At 31.7% G+C, this 21,907-nt stretch overlaps 1 protein-coding gene across 1 annotated transcript; it reads left to right on the plus strand.

Moving 5' to 3' along the window:
* Positions 1–16,151: 16,151 nt before the first annotated feature.
* Positions 16,152–16,517, plus strand: LOC133037089 (uncharacterized mitochondrial protein AtMg00820-like). Its single transcript, XM_061113904.1, has one exon. The coding sequence runs from the start codon at positions 16,152–16,154 to the stop codon at positions 16,515–16,517; it is 366 nt and encodes a 121-aa protein (XP_060969887.1).
* The last annotated feature ends 5,390 nt before the right edge of the window (positions 16,518–21,907 follow it).

Raw genomic sequence — 21,907 nt, forward strand, 5'->3', positions numbered from 1 at the left:
GACCGTTTCTGAGGTGTTTTTCTTAGATATTTTTGTATATTTTGATTCCTTATTTTATTCTAAGGTGCTTGGTGAAGTTTCATAATTTTCTGAATTTATTTGGAATTATTGTGAATTATTTAGTATAATTAATAGATTAATTATGAAAAATACTTAGGTTGTTCAGAAAAATCTAGATTTATTTTATATGATGGGCTATGATATATAAACTGTTATAAAATTGGTAGATTGAATTTTCAGGCGATTATGTATTTTTCATGAATTATTGATGTTATTTCTTATTTTAATTATGAAAAATATCTAGGTTACTTAGAAAATTCAAAAAAAATTATTTATGACTTAGTAAAGATTATAAACTGTGTTAGAAGAGTTAGATTCGGTTTTTAATCAATTTTAATATTTTTCATGAATTTGCTTAATTAATGCTCAAGTTAATTATGAAAAATAGATAAGTGTTGTTAAAATAGTAAAATGTATTTTTGTAATACCATTTACTGCCTATGATATCAAAAGGAATAGGTTTTATTATTTATTAGTTGTTGTAGGTATTTATTATAATTATTGGTGATTAATTAACTATTTATTTGAGTTTTAATGAGAATAAATAGTATTTTAGTAAATTTTAGGTAAAAAGGTGTTGTATGAATTTATGTTTTACGTTAAGAATGTTTGTTTGAGTCCATGCAATATGTTTGTGTGAATCAAAATAATAAATGCTTATGTATGGTGTGTCATACAAGTGAAATGGACCTATGTGTTACGTATTTTTACGTAAGTTTCTGTATGAGTTTAGAGATTCATACTTGAATGTATTTTGAGTGTATTATTGTGTTAATGAATGTTTAGGATCTTGTTCTCAACAAGGAATTTTGTTGAGGTGCTCGAGGTAGCAAGTGTGGTCTTAGCAACTGAGGTAAGAAGAGTGGACATCTGTACACAGGGTGTATGTTATGCATACAACTTGGGATGGGTTGCTATTTAATTTGATTGTGTTGTGATTTCCTTATATTTTGTGAGCATCGTTAGCATGAGAATAATATTAGGGTCTTGCTGCTTGTGTGAGCATAACACTTGCAGGTTATGACTTTATCATGGGTGAGTACAACTTATGGTAATTAATTGCCCTGTTAATTGCCAAGTGTGTGAATAACACAAGGCAGGGTAGGTTACCTCATGTCTGATCAACATGAGAGAATAGTTGATTATCGTATGTGAGTATAATGTGCGGTATGAGACTTGATGTGTGCATGTGAGAACAACATGCGTTGTGGATATATTTATGGAATGTGAATTACTGTTGATTAATATTAAAGAGTAAATTATGTCAAGTAACTAGTTAGGAGGGTTATGTCCTACATAGCTCTTCTTACTGGGCGTTAGCTCACGGGTACTCTGTGTGCAGGTAAGGGTAAGGCTAAGCAGTGAGAATGAAGAGCTCGAGGCGTGGACCGCATGTTAGGGGGCTGGCACAGTATTTTGCTTTTAATGTTTTTAATTTGTAAACATTGTGAAACTGTTATTTTGATTTAACTAGTTCTTATTTAAGTTTACGGTACTAAAAGTATTTGGTTTTAAACAGTGAGATCTCATGCTTAGATATTTTTTTTCAATAAAGAAGTATTTTATTGTCTTTATCTTATTAAATTGTTTTATACGGACTATCCTATGTGACATCTCGGGAAATCAGGTAATTGTAATATCCGCTAACTCCGAAAGGGTATTTTTTGTAATTTTATTTAGCTGAGAGTATTTTTTTTTTTATTTTACATATTTATGGATTTAAATATGTATGAGATTATTTTTATGATGATATAATATTTGATTTTATTGGCATGTGCATTAATGCCTAATGGATATATATATATCTGGATATTATTATATGAGTATATTATTATATTATTATAAATATTATTATTATTATTATTATTATTATTATTATTATTATTAACTTATTATTATTATTATTATTATTATTATTATTATTAATGTATTATCATTATTATCATTATTATTATTATTATTCTTATTATCATTATTATTACTATTATTATTGTTACTGTTATGCGATATATATGCGCACGTTCAAAATCGAACCGAATTTTTTGTGGAATGAGAATCGTTCCACTTCGATTCAATGCGATCTCTTTGTTTGGGTTTAAACACGATAGAAATTAGGTTTTGACCTCTATTTTCGTACACCAAAAACAGAGAACGAACGAGAGAGAGTGAAATATACGGCGTATACGATACTAAAAATTTTCGTTTCTTCAAGCGGAGCGCAACCTGGGTGAAAGTGGGGGTTTGGGATCACTTATATACGACCTAAGAAAGCTTTTTAACGTGGTATAAGGAGCAGAAGTCATCGTTTTGAGATTCGCCATTTTTGAAGCTTCAAAGATGCGGCTTGGATACGGACTCGAATTCGAACGTGTTTAAGCTTGTTCTTGGGTCAAGGGAGGTTATATTTGAGTGCATGGGATCCTAAGGATTGTTTTTGACGTAAAAAAACGAAGCTTTAACGTCCAAAACGAAAATCTAACATTTTGACTCCATTAAAGACGGTACACCGCCAACGAAGAAGACGACCCCGATCTGCCTTCTCGGACCACTTTTCTTGATCGTTTTGAGGTCCTAAGCACTGTGGAGAGCTTCCCCAATCAAAAGGACGCTTCAAGAGCAATCGGAGACAAAGTTACACTTTACCGGCGACGAAACCGACGAGAACACCGGCGACCGCGTTCTGACCGTTTCTGAGGTGTTTTTCTTAGATATTTTTGTATATTTTGATTCCTTATTTTATTCTAAGGTGCTTGGTGAAGTTTCATAATTTTCTGAATTTATTTGGAATTATTGTGAATTATTTAGTATAATTCATAGATTAATTATGAAAAATACTTAGGTTGTTCAGAAAAATCTAGATTTATTTTATATAATGGGCTATCATATATAAACTGTTATAAAATTGGTAGATTGAATTTTCAGGCGATTATGTATTTTTCATGAATTATTGATGTTATTTCTTATTTTAATTATGAAAAATACCTAGGTTACTTAGAAAATTCAAAAAAAATTATTTATGACTTAGTACAGATTATAAACTGTGTTAGAAGAGTTAGATTCGGTTTTTAATCAATTTTGGTATTTTTCATGAATTTGCTTAATTAATGCTCAAGTTAATTATGAAAAATGGATAAGTGTTGTTAAAATAGTAAAATGTATTTTTGTAATACCATTTACTGCCTATGATATCAAAAGGAATAGGTTTTATTATTTATTAGTTGTTGTAGGTATTTATTATAATTATTGGTGATTAATTAACTATTTATTTGAGTTTTAATGAGAATAAATAGTATTTTAGTAAATTTTAGGTAAAAAGGTGTTGTATGAATTTATGTTTTATGTTAAGAATGTTTGTTTGAGTCCATGCAATATGTTTGTGTGAATCAAAATAATAAATGCTTATGTATGGTGTGTCATGCAAGTGAAATGGACCTATGTGTTACGTATTTTTACGTAAGTTTCTGTATGAGTTTAGAGATTCATACTTGAATGTATTTTGAGTGTATTATTGTGTTAATGAATGTTTAGGATCTTGTTCTCAACAAGGAATTTCGTTGAGGTGCTCGAGGTAGCAAGTGTGGTCTTAGCAACTGAGGTAAGAAGAGTGGACATCTGTACACAGGGTGTATGTTATGCATACAACTTGGGATGGGTTGCTATTTAATTTGATTGTGTTGTGATTTCCTTATATTTTGTGAGCATCGTTAGCATGAGAATAATATTAGGGTCTTGCTGCTTGTGTGAGCATAACACTTGCAGGTTATGACTTTATCATGAGTGAGTACAACTCATGGTAATTAATTGCCCTGTTAATTGCCAAGTGTGAGAATAACACAAGGCAGGGTAGGTTACCTCATGTCTGATCAACATGAGAGAATAGTTGATTATCGTATGTGAGTATAATGTGCGGTATGAGACTTGATGTGTGCATGTGAGAACAACATGCGTTGTGGATATATTTATGGAATGTGAATTACTGTTGATTAATATTAAAGAGTAAATTATGTCAAGTAACTAGTTAGGAGGGTTATGTCCTACATAGCTCTTCTTACTGGGCGTTAGCTCACGGGTACTCTGTGTGCAGGTAAGGGTAAGGCTAAGCAGTGAGAATGAAGAGCTCGAGGCGTGGACCGCATGTTAGGGGGCTGCACAGTATTTTGCTTTTAATGTTTTTAATTGTTAAACATTGTGAAACTGTTATTTTGATTTAACTAGTTCTTATTTAAGTTTACGGTACTAAAAGTATTTTGTTTTAAACAGTGAGATCTCATGCTTAGATATTTTTTTTTCAATAAAGAAGTATTTTATTGTCTTCATCTTATTAAATTGTTTTATACGGACTATCCTATGTGACATCTCGGGAAATTGGGGTGTTACAATATGGTATCAGGGCCTTGACCCAGCCGGAAGTGTGGTCGACGAGGACGTCGAACCCCGTAAGGGGGGTGATTGTGACAGTCAGTAGTCCCGTGATCCGTAAGGGGAAACACCGGGTAAGCTGTGCAATCCCACACCGCCTGGGAAGGTCAAGTGGGATGATTCTGAGACTGTGTAGGTATGGGACTACACAGTTGAAGAGAGCTTAAATGGATTGATTGGTACTACCTATGTCAACAAGGTGCATCTTGTTTTTCGGTAGCCCATCTCGAAAGAACTCCACAGTTAAGCGTGCTTGGCCTGGAGCAATTTCAAGGATGGGTGACCTCCTGGGAAGTTTTCCTAGGATGCGTGTGAGTGAGGACAAAGCACGCTGAAAACACTCGTGTTGGTCTGTAGGGCCAGTCATCAATCCAGGAAGCAGCTAGAGTGGCGTACTCGTGTATAAGAGCCATTCATTCCGTGGGTGTAAGGACCCAATGGAGGCTTGAAGCGGGGACGTTACAATATAAGATGGTATGTTGACTTTGGGGCCACAAACAATGTTGCTCTTGGTATGGAAAACCTGGACAGTGCCATTCCCTACCATGGTTCAGAGACCCTTATAGTTGGAGATGGTTAGAAACTTATAATCTCTCATATAGGCAAAGAATTTATTCCCTCTAATTCTTCTTCCCCTCTACAATTCAATTCCATTCTAAGTGTTCCTACTATTATAAAAAAATTTGGTTAGTGTGTCTAAGCTCACTAATGACAATAGTGTTTATCTTGAATGTCACAAAAATTATTATTTTGTTAAGGACACGGACACCGGAAATGTCTTGGTCAAAGAGAAACTTAAAAGTGAACTATATGCTCTTGGTGAGATTTCTTCCAATTTCTCCTAATCTACTTTCCAGTGCCAACTTGCTACAATATCCAAGTCTGATGCGCCTTCATCAAGTCTCTCCAGCAATGAGCTTTCTTTCTTTAATAATGATTGTAATTCTACTGTAGTGAATCCAATATGTCATGACAATTTTACTCAAAATTTTATTAATAAACATTCACATTTTTTTTTTTAATTTCAATCTCAAGTTTTTTTATCCTCTGCTGCTAATGATGTTAATTTAGGGCTTAGAAAACTTGGTCACCCTTCACCTAATACTCTAAGACAAATTTTATCTCAAATGTCCTTGTTTAGTTAACTTAAAAATCTAAATTTCTGTGATGCTTGTCAAAAGGAAAAAAGCCACAAGTTTCCCTTTCCCTTGTTCTCCAGTAGGGCTACACAACCTCTTGAATTCCTTCACACTAATGTGTGGGGACCTTTTCACACACCATTCATACATAGTTTTAGATATTATCTTCACTTTATTGATGATTTTAGCAGATTTACTTAAGATTTTTCCACTTACTCTTAGATCTCAAGCTTATGATGTTTTTAAACAGTTCAAAAGTCTTATTGAAAAAAAAAATTCAGGACCAATAAAATATGTCCAATCTAACTGGGGAGGAGAATATAAATCTTTGGAAATTTTTTGCAGGATCAAAGCATTACATTTCAGCATCCCTACCCACATTCCCATGAACAAAATGGATGTGCAGAGAGGAAACACATGCACATCACAGAGACTAGTCTCACCTTCTTAGCTCAAGCAGGTTTGACACGTTCTACTAGTGGCATGCCTTCTAATGTAGTGTTTACACCACTAATAGAATGTTATATTATTTATTATATAATATAATATTTGAGATTAAAATTGTGATATGTTATATATATTATTACATATAATATAATTGGGAATTATATGCATGTAATAATCACAATATTATGTGATTGGGAGTTACATATAGTTGTAATATATAAGAGGTGGAGTTAATATTTTATAACTTCCACATGATCACTAATTAGTGTGTAAAGAGTGGTTACACAACTTAATTTTTGAAATTCAAAAACTATAATTCAAATATAGTTGTTGGCGATTGAATTTTATCATTTATAATGTGTATAAGTGATATAAAATAAAGTGTGAATGGTAGGTTGGAGTGTTATTTGCAAAAGCTGAAAAATTTAATAACTAGTTACTATTTTTTCAGCATTAATAGTAAAACGTTTTTTGCTATTGGGATGGCTTTTAACAACTCTCATAATCTCTAAATCACCCATTTAATCCCATTTACACCCCATTAAGAAATGGTAACAACCATTGGGTGTGTGATGTTTGAATTTCAAAGTTTGTGATCCTAAACACTATAAATAGAGGCCTTGGTTCACCCTTTGAGACACACTCTTCTCTTCTATCTTTCAAATACAAAACTAGAGAGTTCTAAGGCTTGATAATTCCTAGAAGTATTTCCACAAAGCCCTAAGTGTTTCATAGAGGGGAAAATAATCTTCTTAGGCAAAGGTGTAGAAACTTTGTTCAAGCTTTTGGTGATCCCCATCTCCACTTTGGGTGTTTGTTCTTCTTTCTTATTTTGTTCTATTCTCAAGTTTTATATTGTTCTCTTATTCTCCTCTAAACACTCCTATATATATCCTATCATATATTTATATTTTGACTATATAGTATTATATATATTATATATACATACTATATATACACTTTTTATATCTCTACTATATATCATCTATTATATATATATTCTATATCATATATATACACACTATTATATATATGCTTTATATAATTTACATTTACTTGTATATTTGAGTTTTGAGTTGTAACTCTTTTCTTTTATTTGTATTTTGTGCTTTGGGATTGTAACTCTTTATTTAATATATTGTCCTTGTAATATTTTGTTTAGAGTTGTAATTGTCTTAGTCTTTTATTCATCTTATTTTATTCTTCCATTGTAATTTCTTTATTATTTCTAACAATCAAGAAGATTATTTTTGTTTTCAATGGAAGGAGAAACTATCAAGATGATGAACCAAGACTTGGTGAGATTGGACCGCTTTGATGGCACCAATTTCACTAGGTGACAAGACAAGGTGAGGTTCCTCCTAACCACTCTCAAGATTGCCTATATTCTTGAGTCCACCTTGGAGCCCTTTCCTGCACCTACCGACAAGGATACCGATGAGGTCAAGGCACAAAGGAAGAAGAGAGAAGATGACAATCTTCTATGTAGAGGACACATCCTCAACTCACTCTCGGATAGGCTTTATGACCTATACACCGACACTAAGGATGCCAAAGAAATTTGGGATCACCTTGAAAATAAATTCAAGGCCGAGGAGGAAGGTACAAAGAAATTTTTAATTTCTCAATATTTCGATTTAAAATTTCTTGATGGTAAACCTCTTTTACCTCAAATTCATGAGTTGCAAGTTATTGTTAATAAATTCAAAGTGCTCAAAACTGAACTTCCCGAGGCATTCCAAGTTGGTGCAATAGTGGCAAAATTGCCACCATCTTGGAAGAATTATAGGAAGAGAATCCTTCATAAAAATGAGGATTACTCTTTGGAAGAAATCCAAAAACATATTCGAATCGAGGAGGAATCGATATGTAGGGATAAGCTTATGGAGGGGTCTAATGATGAGACTTCCAAAGCAAATGCAACTTCCAAAGTTCCTAATAAGAACAAGGGAAATACCAAAAAGGGTAATACCTTGGGTCCAAAGTCTAAACCAAACCAATTTAAAGGTGGAAAAGGTCCATGTTTTGTGTGTGGCAAACTTGGACACTATGCTAAGGATTGTAAGCATAGGAAAGACTTTAAGGGACCCAAAGTAAATGCTATCGAGGAGGATATCGTTGTTATCCTTAGTGAGGTGAATTCCATGCAAGGGAAAGTGAATGGATGGTGGTATGATACATGTGTTGGGTTTTATGCCCTAAATAAAACTCTTTACAATTTGATCAGTTATCAATATAAGAAATTTGAAGTGATTGATGTTTGCATGAATTTTACATGCTAATGGTTTAATATGTTTATTACTATTATACACAGAATCAGTTAAATCCAGATCATATGTTCAATCACAATTACAGTATCGTCAACACAGTGGAATGTGATTGTGATCATATGAATCAAAAGACTTGGTCCCTGTTTCATAAGTGTTATTGAATTTACACTAATGTGATAATCATGGATGATGTATACTTACACTTGGAGTAAGTGTTATGTTCTTTCCAGGACATTAGTAAAGTATACTAGTTTTGAATGTATGGAGTATACATTGGACTGGACCGATATTGCAACTAAGTTAAGATATTACAAACTTACCGTTATATATATCTTTCCAAGTCAATATCAGTAGTTAATCTTAAGATTAAAAGAATCTCAATCCTGATATGCTTAGGCTCAACTTAGGAGTACTATTCATGTTCTTTGATTTATTAGTTAAGCCTACTTTTAGGTCAGGGTGATACGTGTATTTTGGGAACATGATAGTATGATTGAGTGGGAGTGCTGAACATAAATATGGAATCTATAGCTTCTACTGGTGTATAGAAGTCAAGTGATGATTCCCTTCGAGCTTAGCAAATAGAAGTAAATGGATGAGCTCTTGTTTAACTGACTAATTATTAGATCACTAAACACCATTTACAGGTAGCTAAGTGTTTTAAGGGGCAAAATACATTGAGGGGTGAGAACGGTAAAGAAATCCCATCTCGATGTAGATCATCTATATAGAGGATCTTTAAATCACAATAAGATTATATCAATGGTTAAATGAGATAGCGTATTGATATCGTGGAACATACAATATGCTCTATATAAGTCTGAGAGTGCAATTCTAAGTTCTAAGAGTGGATTCAACAAAGAATTAATAAGTAGGAATTTACTTGGTAAATTTGGTTCACTTATTGGAAGCTCAGCATATAGATCCATGGTCCCCATTCTAGTTGAGAACATTCTGCTTGTAAGACTCATTAATTGATTCGTGATTGATCAATTATAATTCTAAAGTTAGACTATGTCTAATTTTATGAATTTTCACTAAGCAGAGGTGAAATTGTAAAGAAAAGAGATTCTAGGTTTATTTATTTATTAATGGACTTTATATGTCTAGTTAATAATTAAATTAAATGACAATATTATTTAATAATCTATTTTAGTTATTAAATAATTAGTTTTGACATTTAAAAGGTTAGAATTGGAAAATTGGCGTTTTTGAGAAAATAGAAATAAAATTTGATAAAACTGCAAAATCAAGTGGGGCCCATTAACACACCATGGCCGGCCACTTATTGTGGAATTTCAAATTAATATTTTCATTATTTTAATGCTAAATAATTCCTAACCTAAACCTAGTAGTTACCTATAAATAGAAAGTGATGGCTCAGTCAAATAACAAGTTTTCATAAGCCTTTCTGACAGAAATTTCTCTCTTCAGAAAAACTGAGCCTTCCCTAGTTTCTATACCTGGCCGAAACCCTCTTCTCTTTTCTCTCTTCATAAATTTCGACCCTAGTGAAAGAGTAAGTGCCCACACACAGCAAGCAGTAACTCAATCATAGATTGGAAGACTGTGAAGGATAAAACTTGAAGAAAAAGGACATTCGGGCTCAGATCTTGATTATACTCTGCTACAGAAAGGATACAAGGGTTAGAGATCTGAGCGGAAGGAGACATTAATTCTACTGCATCAATGTAAGGTTTTCTTAACTTGATATTTGTTTAATTTATTTAGAAAGTTCATATTTAGGGTGTTTAAACAACATACTTGTGAGTAGATCTAAGATCCTGGTAAAATAAATTCCAACAACATGTGCCACCGTTCATGTCACATATGACAAATCATTGTTCAAGACCTTTGAAGAGTCAAAGGGTAACCATGAGATCCTAATGGGCAATGAGGTCAAATCAAAGGTAATAGGCAAAGGTACCATTGATGTGTTTTTCACCTCCGGTAAGAAAGTCACATTGGTGAATGTGCTTTATGTGCCCGACATGAATAGAAACTTGATTAGTGGTGACTTATTTGGAAAGCCCGGCCTTAAGGCCATTTATGAATCCGGTAAGCTCATACTTACCAAGTCTAATGTATTTTTGGGCAAGGGGTACTCTTGTGAGGGAATGGTGAAATTGTGCACCAATGATGTAACTTTTAATGTTAGCAATAATAAAGCTTCTAGTTCCACTTATATGATTGAGCATAATTCTTTATTTTTGTGGCATCTTAGATTAGCTCATATTGGTTTTTCTACTGTGAAAAGAGTTAAAAAATGTGGCATGATTGATTGTGATATAAGAAATTATGGTAAATGTGAAACTTGTGTAAAAGCAAAGATGGTTAAAAAACCTTTTCCAAATGTTGAAAGAAATTCAAAATTGTTAGATTTAATTCATAGTGATTTATGTGAATTAAATGGAATTCTAACTAGAGGTGGTAAAAGGTATTTTATTACTTTTGTTGATGATTATAGTAGATATACTTATGTATATTTGTTAAAGCAAAAGGATGAGGCCTTTAGTGCTTTTAAGATTTTCAAAGCGGAGGTTCAAAATCAACTCAACATGAAAATAAAAGTGTTGAGAAGTGATAGAGGAGGTGAATACTTCTATTATAAATTTACTCATTTTTGTGAGGAAAATGGTATAATTCATGAGAGTTCGGCACTACATACACCACAACAAAATGGTGTAGCCGAAATGAAGAATAGAACATTTCTTGAAATGGTCAATTCTATGATAGTGTACTCCAAGTTGAATAACAAATTATGGGGGGGGGGGCACTTTTAACCGCATGTCATATTCTTAATAGAATACCTATGAAGAAAAATGACATGTCTCCATATGAGTTATGGAGAGGAAGAAAACCAAATATTGGTTACTTCAAAGTGTGGGGGTGTCTTGCTTATTGTAAGAAGACCGAACCAAATAGAACCAAGTTGGGTTCAAGGGCCATAAAATATGCATTTGTTGGTTATGCCAACAATAGTAAGGCATATAGGCTATTGGATGTGGAATCCAATGTTGTAATTGAATCTAGAGAAGTAGAATTTTTTGAGAGTAAGTTGTATGAGGACAACTCTCAAAGTTCCACACCTCTAGGTGAAAATATTTTATATGAAAATAATTCTCAAGCTTCTACTTCTAAAAGAAGATCTCAAGAGGAGAACACTACTAAAGTTGTAGAACAACCCATTGAACCTAGGAGAGGTCAAAGGGTGAGAAAAGAGAAAAGTCTAAATAAGGATGAAATAGATTCTCAACTAATTTCTTTCTACGTGGTAGAAGGGACTAGAGAAGAAGTAATAAGGAAAATTCCTTTAATACTTCTTATTGAGGATGATTCTAAGACTTTTTTAGAAGCCATGCAATCTAGAGATAGTGCATTTTGGAGAGAAGCAGTTGATGATGAGATGGACTCAATTCTCTCCAATGACACCTATGATTCTATCTCTTCTCTTAGCAAAGTAGGTTCAAGTAACACTTTTGGCTTGCGGGCTCAGGGACTGCAGTCAGCCGCTTCCCCTGTAGTCGTCACTGTCCCGACATCCATAAAGTCTTTAGTCCCGATCATCAACACTCGACTGAAGGGAACGAAAGAAGGGGAAGGAGAGGGAGGTTTTTCTTGGCCCGGATTACCTGCCTAACCCCTCGCTCCGAGGGACCGTAGATCGGAAAGCACCTTCTAAACCACCCCATTCATCCAAAAGAGAAGGGAAGGGGCCTATGTATTTGCATGACCCCTGCAGATTTTACCCTATCTACACCCGGAGCCAATCCCCTATCGGTCCTGCCGCCACGCCGCAGAACGGGAGCTCGTGTGAAACCTTTTATTTCTGGCGTAACAGCGGTGGAACGTAACAAAATATTACGGTCGTTGGATCTTCCGCAAGGATGCAAAGCAATTGGGTGTAAGTGGATATTTAGAAAGAAATATCACACTGATGGCTCTATACAAACCTTTAAAGCTAGGTTAGTTGCTAAAGGTTTTAGGCAAAAGGAGGGCATTGATTATTTTGATACTTATGCTCCTGCTGCTAGAACAACTACCATAAGGGTGTTGTTTGCATTGGCTTCATTACACAACTTGTATGTTCACCAAATGGATGTAAAAACGACATTCCTAAATGGTGACCTTGATGAAGAGGTCTATATGGAACAACCTGAGGGGTTTGTCCTACCAAACAATGAACATAAAGTGTGTAAGTTGAAGAAATCCTTATACGGATTAAAGCAAGCTCCGAAACAATGGCATGTCAAGTTTGACAATGCTATTCTTTCAAATGGCTTTAGGCATAACAATGGAGACAAGTGTTTGTATAAAAAAACTTGTAAAAATTATGTGATAATTTTTTGCTTATATGTGGATGACATGTTAATCCTTAGTGATAACATGAAAGGAATAGAAGAAACTAAGAGGTTTCTTTCTTCAACCTTTAAAATGAAAGACCTTGGGAGAAGTGGATACTATTTTGGGTAACAAAGTTACAAGGCATAGTGGGGATTTTGCTTTAGGGCAAGCACAGTATATTCAGAAAGTGTTGAATAAGTTTAGCCATCTAAAGGCTAAAGAGGCCAACACACCATTCGATCATAGTAAACCACTAGTTAAAAATAGTGGTAGAGCAGTGGCTCAGTTGGAGTAAGCAAGTGTTATAGGGAGCTTTATGTACGCTGCCCAATGTACAAGGCCCGATATATCATTTGCGGTGAGTAAACTTAGTAGGTTTACTAGTAATCCAAGTGTGGATCATTGGAAGGCAATAGGGAGAGTTTTGGGTTATCTAAAGGAAACCAAAAACCTATGCCTTCACTACTCCAAATTTTCTTCAATTTTAGAAGGATATACTGATGCAAGTTGGATAGCAAACCTTGGGATAATTTGTCCACAACTGGTTGGGTATTTACCCTAGGTGGAGGGGCAGTTTCTTGGGGGTCCAAGAAACAAACTTGCATTTCTCATTCCACAATGGAAGCGGAGTTTATAGCTCTATCTGCCACTGGAAAAGAGGCTGAATGGTTAAGAGATCTCTTAATTGAGATTCCAATTATTAAAGAGGATGTATCTACAATATAGCCAAGCAACATTGGCTAGAGCATATAGTGGAGTATATAATGGGAAGTCTAGACATATTAGTCTAAGATATGGATATATAAGTGAGTTGATTCAAAGAGGAGTCATCTCAATATCCTATGTGAGATCAAGTGAAAACTTGGCGGATCCGTTTACAAAGCCACTAACTAGAGATTTAGTGGAAAAGACTTCTAAAGGGATGGGACTAAGACTCCGTAAATCGGTTCACAATTGAGGGTAACCTATCTTAATACTAGTAACTTTACTAGTGTTAGGTTCAATAAGTAAGAACAAATCAATGTGTGAACAAATGTGATAAGTACTATATGTCCCATCCTATAAAGTTGTGAAGTACTTAGTGAGTTACCAATTTGAGGGTTAGACTTTTCAAAAGTCTTTAATATAATTCAGTTTGGAAAACAAGTATTTTGGTAACAAATACTGTAAGAATTCTACCTATATTGACCTAAGGGTGGTGCCGCCCTAAATGAGAAATAGGGAGTATATTTTCTCAACAAGGTCAATGAATGGAATGTGCACAAGGCCATTAACGGTGCAAAGCGAGACATGAGGTCTTGGGTGAACCTAGCAAAGGTGTGTGTGTCATTACCATTTTATTATAAAGAAAAGTTGGTTCAATGCTTTGTCAACCAAATTTTCAATAAAATTTGTGATGATTACACTATGGTTAAGTTCAAGTTAAAAAACACTTAACTTTATGCACTTAAGCAAGGACTATACAGAGAGTGTTGATTTATTCAATCAAAGTGGGGGATATATGAGATATTTGATTGATTAAATAAAGTGTTACAATGAGGTATCACAAATTTTAATCTAGTGGGGGAATGTTATATTATTTATTATATAATATAATGTTTAAGATTAAAATTGTGATATGTTATATATATTATTACATATAATATAATTGAGAATTATATGCATGTAATAATCACAATATTATGTGATTGGGAGTTACATATAGCTGTAACATATAAGAGGTGGAGTTAATATTTTGTAACTTCCACATGATCACTAATTAGTGTGTAAAGAGTGGTTACACAACTTAATTTTTGAAATTCAAAAACTATAATTCAAATATAGTTGTTGGGGATTGAATTTTATCATTTATAATGTGTATAAGTGATATAAAATAAAGTGGGAATGGTTTGGAATAGGTTGGAGTGTTATTTGCAAAAGCTGAAAAATTTAGTAACTAGTAACTAGTTACTATTTTTTCAGCATTAATAGTAAAATGTTTTTTGCTATTGGGATGGCTTTTAACAACTCCCATTACCTCCAAATCACCCATTTAATCCCATTCACACCCCATTAAGAAATGGTAACAGCCATTGGGTGTGTGATGTTTGAATTTCAAAGTTTGTGATCCTAAACACTATAAATAGAGGCATTGGTTCACCCTTTGAGACACACTCTTCTCTTCTATCTTTCAAACACAAAGCTAGAGAGTTCTAAGACTTGATAATTCCTAGAAGTATTTCCACAAAGCCCTAAGTGTTTCATAGAGGGGGAAATGATCTTCTTGGACAAAGGTGTAGAAACTTTGTTCAAGCTTTTGGTGATCCCCATCTCCACTTTGGGTGTTTGTTCTTCTTTCTTATTTTGTTCTATTCTCAAGTTTTATATTGTTCTCTTATTCTCCCCTAAACACTCCTATATATATCCTATCATATATTTATATTTTGACTATATAGTATTATATATATTATATATACATACTATATATACACTCTTTATATTTCTACTATATATCATCTATTATATATATATATTCTATATCATATATATATACACTATTATATATATGCTTTTATATATCATATATATATACACTATTATATATATGCTTTTATATATCATATATATACACTATTATATATATGCTTTTATATAATTTACATTTACTTGTATCTTTGAGTTTTGAGTTGCAACTCTTTTCTTTTATTTGTATTTTGTGCTTTGGGATTGTAACTCTTTATTTAATATATTGTCCTTGTAATATTTTGTTTAGAGTTGTAATTGTCTTAGTCTTTTATTCATCTTATTTTATTCTTCCATTGTAATTTCTTTATTATTTCTAACATAGCATGCCTACTAGAGTCCTTGAAAACATTAGCCCTTATCAATGCCTCTTTAACAAATGCCTAACTATCAATTTCTCAAGCCTTTTGGTTGCATCTACTTCCCTCATATGAGGTCATACTATTCTCACAAAATCAGTTTCAGATCAAAACCATGTAGATTTTTGGGTTACTCACCAAACCACAAAGGCTATGTCTGTGAAAGCACTACTGGCAGAAAATACATTGCAAGAAATGTAGTATTTAACGAGCATCAATTCTCATTTCTTACACCAAATGCTACAGATTAGGTACTTCCCAATCCTTCCAACTCCTTACCTTCAGCTTAGTTTTCACCTAACATGGTCCAACAATATTCTAACATAGATGCTTTTGTTGTGTCTAGTGCTTCTGTCCATGAAACTACTGAGCAAATTGACTTTTATAACACCAAAGTTCTTGAGGTGTCTGGTGATGCAACACAATCACCATAGTCTCCTAGCTCCTCCCTGTCTCATGTCAGCCATACTACTACAGTTATTGAGGCTATTGCCACTACTGATACTTCCCAACAGGATTCCCCTTGTTGTGACACATTTTCTCAGCCTCTAATTCATACACATCCCATGACAACTAGATCTTAAAGGGGCATCCACAAATCTAAGGTCTTTATGGCCACCAAATATCAATTGTCGTCTTCCTTGCTCCCAACTGAACTAATTTCCACAAAGGCAGCCCTTAGTGACCCTAAATGGTATGCCTCTATGAATGATGAATATATTTCCTTGAAGAAACAATATACATGGACATTGGTCCCTTACGCCCCAGGAATGCAGGTGCTAACCAACAAAAGGATGCACAAGATCAAACTGAAAGAAGATGGTACAATTGATAGATTTAAATCCAAACTTATTGCAAAAGGTTTTCTACAAACACTTGACATTGATTTTGAGGACACCTTTAGCCATGTGGTCAATCCTGCCACAGTTAGAACTGTGCTCACTCTTGTCGTCTCTTATGATTGGGAAGTTACTTAACTTGATGTGAGCAATACTTTTCTGCATGGAACTCTAAATGAACTTGTGTACATGCAAAAACCAGCTGGATTTGTTGATCCAACTAAGCTTACCCATGTTTGCAAACTGAACAAAGCTCTCTATGGGCTTAAGCAATCCCTAGAGCTTGGAATGACAAGTTGAAACAAATACTTCTGCATTGGGATTCACACAATCCAAATTAGACACCTCATTATTTATTTTTAGTTCAGGACCAACACTCATCTTGTTATTGGTGTATGTTGATGACTTTCTCCTCACAAGTCCAAATAAAGCTCTCATACAACAACTGATTAAGGATCTCAATGCCCACTTCTCACTAAAAGATCTTGTCCCTATCCATTACTTCCTTGGTGTGGAGATTGTTCAAAATTCTATTGGTATGTACTTGTCTCAAACAAAATACATTACAAACTTATTGGTTAAGCTCCATTTGGAAGGTGTCAAACCCAGCTCAAGTCCAAGAAGCTCAGCTCACAAACTCTCTCTCACATAAGGTGACCATTTTCCTAATATGCATCTCTTTTGTAGCACCATTGGAGCCTTGCAATACCTCACTCTCACCAAGCTAGATGTAGCTTTTACAATCAACAGACATAGTCAATTCATACATGCTCCTACTACAACTCATTGGGAGGCACCTGAGCGGTTAATGAGATATTTCAAAGGCACAATTATTGAAGGCAGTCTCCTCAAACCAACACCTTTTCTCTCCCTATATGGTTACTCTGATGTTAATTGGGCCAGCTACCCTGATGATACATTATTAACTGGGGGTTATGCCATGTTCCTTGGAGATAATCTGATATCTTGGTCTGCCAAAAAGCAGCCAATTGTTGCACAACCCAGTACCAAAAGTGAACTTCGAGCCTTAATTAGCGAATGATGACTCTAAATAAAGTGGTTTGTCTCCCTTTTTTCTGAACTTCAAGTACAACTGCACAGACCACCAATCTTATGGGTTGATAATCAGGGAGTTGCTGCTCTTGTAACTAACCTTGTTTTTCATGCTCGGTGTAAGCATATCAAAATTAATATGCACTGTGTCAGGGATCAGATCATTGCAAATCAACTTCATGTTCATTATGTGCCATCTGTTGATCAAGTTGTTGATTTACTCACTAAGGCCCTCTCTACTGACTGATTACAATACCTTAAATCCAAACTCAAAGTCAATCCTACTCCCTTTCGTTTGAGGTGGGAATATTAGCTAATATTAACTAATAAATCGTTAGTTAAGTCAATTAGAGTTGGCTATACTATTTAATTAGTTAGATTATTAACGTTCTTGTTGATTACCGACTGTAACTAATTCTTTTATATTTTTTAGGGTTCGTTTGGTACATTGTATTACACCGTATTGTATTGTATAGTATTATATTAAATTGTATTTTATGTAAAACTATATGTGGTATTAACTTTTATGGGCACCTAAATATATAATATTTTAGTATAAATTAAAGTTTAACATAGTATTACATAAAAATATGCTATATAATCCAATTCAATATAATACAATACAATACGACATAATATGACGTTCCAAACGAGCTCTTATTCTATAAATAAAGGCACTTGATCATTTTAGATTAATCAAGCATTTTAATGATAATTCAGTGTGTTGTTTTTACAAAACTCTCTCAGCTTAAAAGTCTTTTTACATTAATCTCACTTTATTTAATTTAGCGAACTTCTTTCATAATCTTAGTACATAGAAATATCCCATCAATTATAGGTGATATTATAATGTTTTGAAACAAAAAAATTAAATTAAATCAATATATAGGAGAGTTTTAAGAGATTGAGTTGGCATCCTATATGAGTTTTCTTAGCTATTCTCTATTATTTCAATTTTTATCATTTGTTTAATTTTAATTATTCTTTTCACTTAATAATCTAATGGCTTTTCAGTTTTTTGTGGTTGAGAGAATGACTTTTCAGTTTTAATGTAATGAATAATAATTGATAATTAAGTATATATCTTTTTTTAAGAGTATTTACGTTCTCTTGAATATTTAATATAATTAATAAGGACACATCAAAAGTTCCAAAAAATAACTGAAAATATGAAATAAATAAAAATTTTGACTCTTTGAATGTTTTATCGATTTAGTTTTCAAAAAAATACACATATATATAGGTAAGTATTTCAGCCAAGCATCTAAGTTGGAGTATATATCTAGAACATGAAATCCAATTTGTTTTAGTTCAGAAGAATAATATTCTGTTTTGCTTTAAGAATACACAGTAAGTTCTTCCACCATATATAATTATATAATATAATTAAGCTTCTTTTCTACTATTTTCATTTTTAATAATCTTTTCTTGATTACATATTTATATATAATTATTTAGCTGGTTATTAAAATTTGATTAGCTTTCAAAATACAGTAAAAAAATTTTGTCTCCATATATACATATATTTATATATAATTTAGAATTTAGATTACCCAACTTTTTTCTTTTTTTTTTTCTCTAAAATTTTTAATATTACTTCATAAATATAATATTACTTTTTTTGCATAAGACTTTGACAATTAGAATTCGCTGAAAATACATATATATATTCGTATCAATCGAATAGATTCATGTTTGAATATCATCAACTATTATTATTATTATTATTATTATTATTAAGGTGTAAAACCATTATAATTACACTATTCTTTTATTATTTGAATTTGGATTAATGTAATTTTTTTTTTTTTTTGGAAGATTAGTGTAAATTTTGTTTATAGTATTAAACTCTTCTTTTTAGTAATATTTCTTTTTTAAATTTACCTTATTAATTTAATACTTAATCAACAAATTTTTTAATAATAATATTTTTTTTTCAAAATAATAATAATAATAATAATAATAATTTTGATCATAATAATAATGATGAGATTGTGTTTCACATAGAAAGAATTATGTTTCTTCTGTTCATTTTTTTTTTATAAAGGATATATTGAAATAAAAGTTTTGTTATTTTAATATAATTTATTATTATTTATTTTTATTTTTTTGTTTTTTTTTCAGTAAAAGAAGTGTATCATTTACTCATTATTATATAATGAAGTAATATTTATAAATATCATGCCAAAGTAATTCATATAATTATCTTAATTATTTGTTAAAAAAATTATTAAACAAATGTGTTGAAATAAAAATAAAGATAATATAATAATATTTTTACATATAGAATTTTTATATATTCTCGTATGGATTAATTATGTTTAACTTTTCAAATAAGTTGGACATTTTTTTTTATAATCTAATATATAGTTTCTCCTTTTAATATTATTTTTCTTTTGTAGTAGTCAAAATGAAAGGCAACTAACCGGAATTTAAGAAAAAAAAAATATAATTACTTTTACAATTAATAGTTATTAGTATTCTATTAAAAAATATAAATATATATTTGTTAGTATTTACATGTTACATCTTTTTATTTTTTGGAGTTTTTTTTTTGTTTTTATTTTTACACTTCAAAATAATTTATTTTTGTATTTTTACGGAATTTCACACAGAAATTCCTATAGCAACTAACGGAGCAACTAAAATCGCAACTAAAATCCGTATAACAACCCATATAGAAACCATCGGAGAAATCACCAGAGCAATCTAAACCGTAAATTTGAAAAAGAAAATGTTAAAAATTAATATATGGGATAATTCTTCTTATTTTTTTTAAAAAAAAAAATTAATAACAACAAGAAAAAGAAATAATAATAAAATTAAAATTGTGATTAGTATATTGATACTATTATAATAATGAAAATTGAAATAGTATAAAAAAAATCTAAAAAAAATCTCGAGTATGTATATTTCTCCACTGCTTAAAAATATGTAAGTATATATCTATTTATAAAAATAAAGATATATTTATGTTTATATATAAGTTTATATTTATCAAAATATTATATTTTACATTATATCACTTAATTTGTAAAATAAATTTTACAAAACTAGGATCGCTTCGCGCGGCTTTATTCTCTAGTTATTTAATAATATGGAATATTTAGTTGACTACGCCAACCTCAAAATAGCTTATAATAAACCTTTGAGATCTTGAGCTGGCAGTGTAATTAGTATGTAAAGTCTCTCATTATATATATTCATATGATCCTAACCAACTTTTCAATGTCATGAGAGTAAACCAACCTCCAAAAATATAATTTATTTGAGATTTTTAGCACAGCTACTCATATAAATAGGGTTAATAAAAGTAGTAGATATAACAGATGGAGACTCACTATACTACAGTGAGGTCAATAATAGAATGTAGAGAACCATTATTTAATACGTACAAGTAAATATTCTATGGATTATGGAATTCTGATTAAGAAAGGCACTGAAAAAAAGAGAGTTGATGAAGAAGAATCTCATCACTATATGCCAAATATTTCTTTTCTAACTAATGCATAAGTATCCAATTATATGCCCCCCACCCCCAGGCCCCATCTTTCTCTTACCATTAAAAAAAATCCTCTTACCAATACTGGGATAATATTACTATTAATTATATATATTAATTGGTTTGATCAAATGAAGAACTTTCAGTAACAAATTACAAGGTTTCAGTTTTGTACTAGACCATATTTTGTTTTGAGAAATTAATAAAAATTCATTATATCATAAATGTTACTTTGCCAGTTATAGTAGCAACCATATACCTGAAAAAAAAGGGTTTGCTTTGGGTTTTTTCCATTATTTGTACGAGTAGTGATATTAACACTTTTTTTTTATCACTTGCTGAAATTAAAGAAAGTAAAAAACCAATTTTTTTATAAAGTAAATACTATTTTAGACTTTATGTTTTATAAAAATTATTAATTAGACTATCTATTTTGTTAAATGATAAAATAGACCCTGCATTTTTTAAAATAGTACAAATAGAACCTTAAATTAATTTTTTATCATAATAAAATTTAATTATAATTTGATTTAAAAGTGTCATGACAAAATTATGTGTATTTTCTGTATCTGTTCGTAGTAAGAATTGTCTTCAAGTTGGTTATATTAAAAGAAAAGTTATCGAAAATTAAGCTCATAGTTCTACTTTTACTATTTTAGAAAATACAATGTTTATTTTGTCATTTAACAAAACAAATGGTATAATCAGTAACTTTTGCGAAATAGTCCAAAATAGTATTTACCTAATTTTATATCACTATATTAATTTTTTCCTTCCCTATTATTATTGCTGTTGCTTGACACGTGGGTTTTAATGAATTATTTTACATCTCAGTTATAGTATACACTATCAATCAAAAGTTTATTATCATAGGGTGTATTTTCTTTTGAGTATTGTATTATAAAATTCCATCAAATATATGTTATTGTACAGTACTTTTGATGTGATTATAATATAGTAATACATGTATATA

This window comes from Cannabis sativa, chromosome 4 (genome assembly GCF_029168945.1).
Source record: "Cannabis sativa cultivar Pink pepper isolate KNU-18-1 chromosome 4, ASM2916894v1, whole genome shotgun sequence".
In the NCBI taxonomy this organism is placed as follows: Eukaryota; Viridiplantae; Streptophyta; class Magnoliopsida; order Rosales; family Cannabaceae; genus Cannabis; species Cannabis sativa.

Excerpts from the sequence above, each read along its gene's own strand:
- LOC133037089 (XM_061113904.1), top strand. The coding sequence starts at position 16,152 with ATGGCCACCAAATATCAATTGTCGTCTTCCTTGCTCCCAACTGAACTA.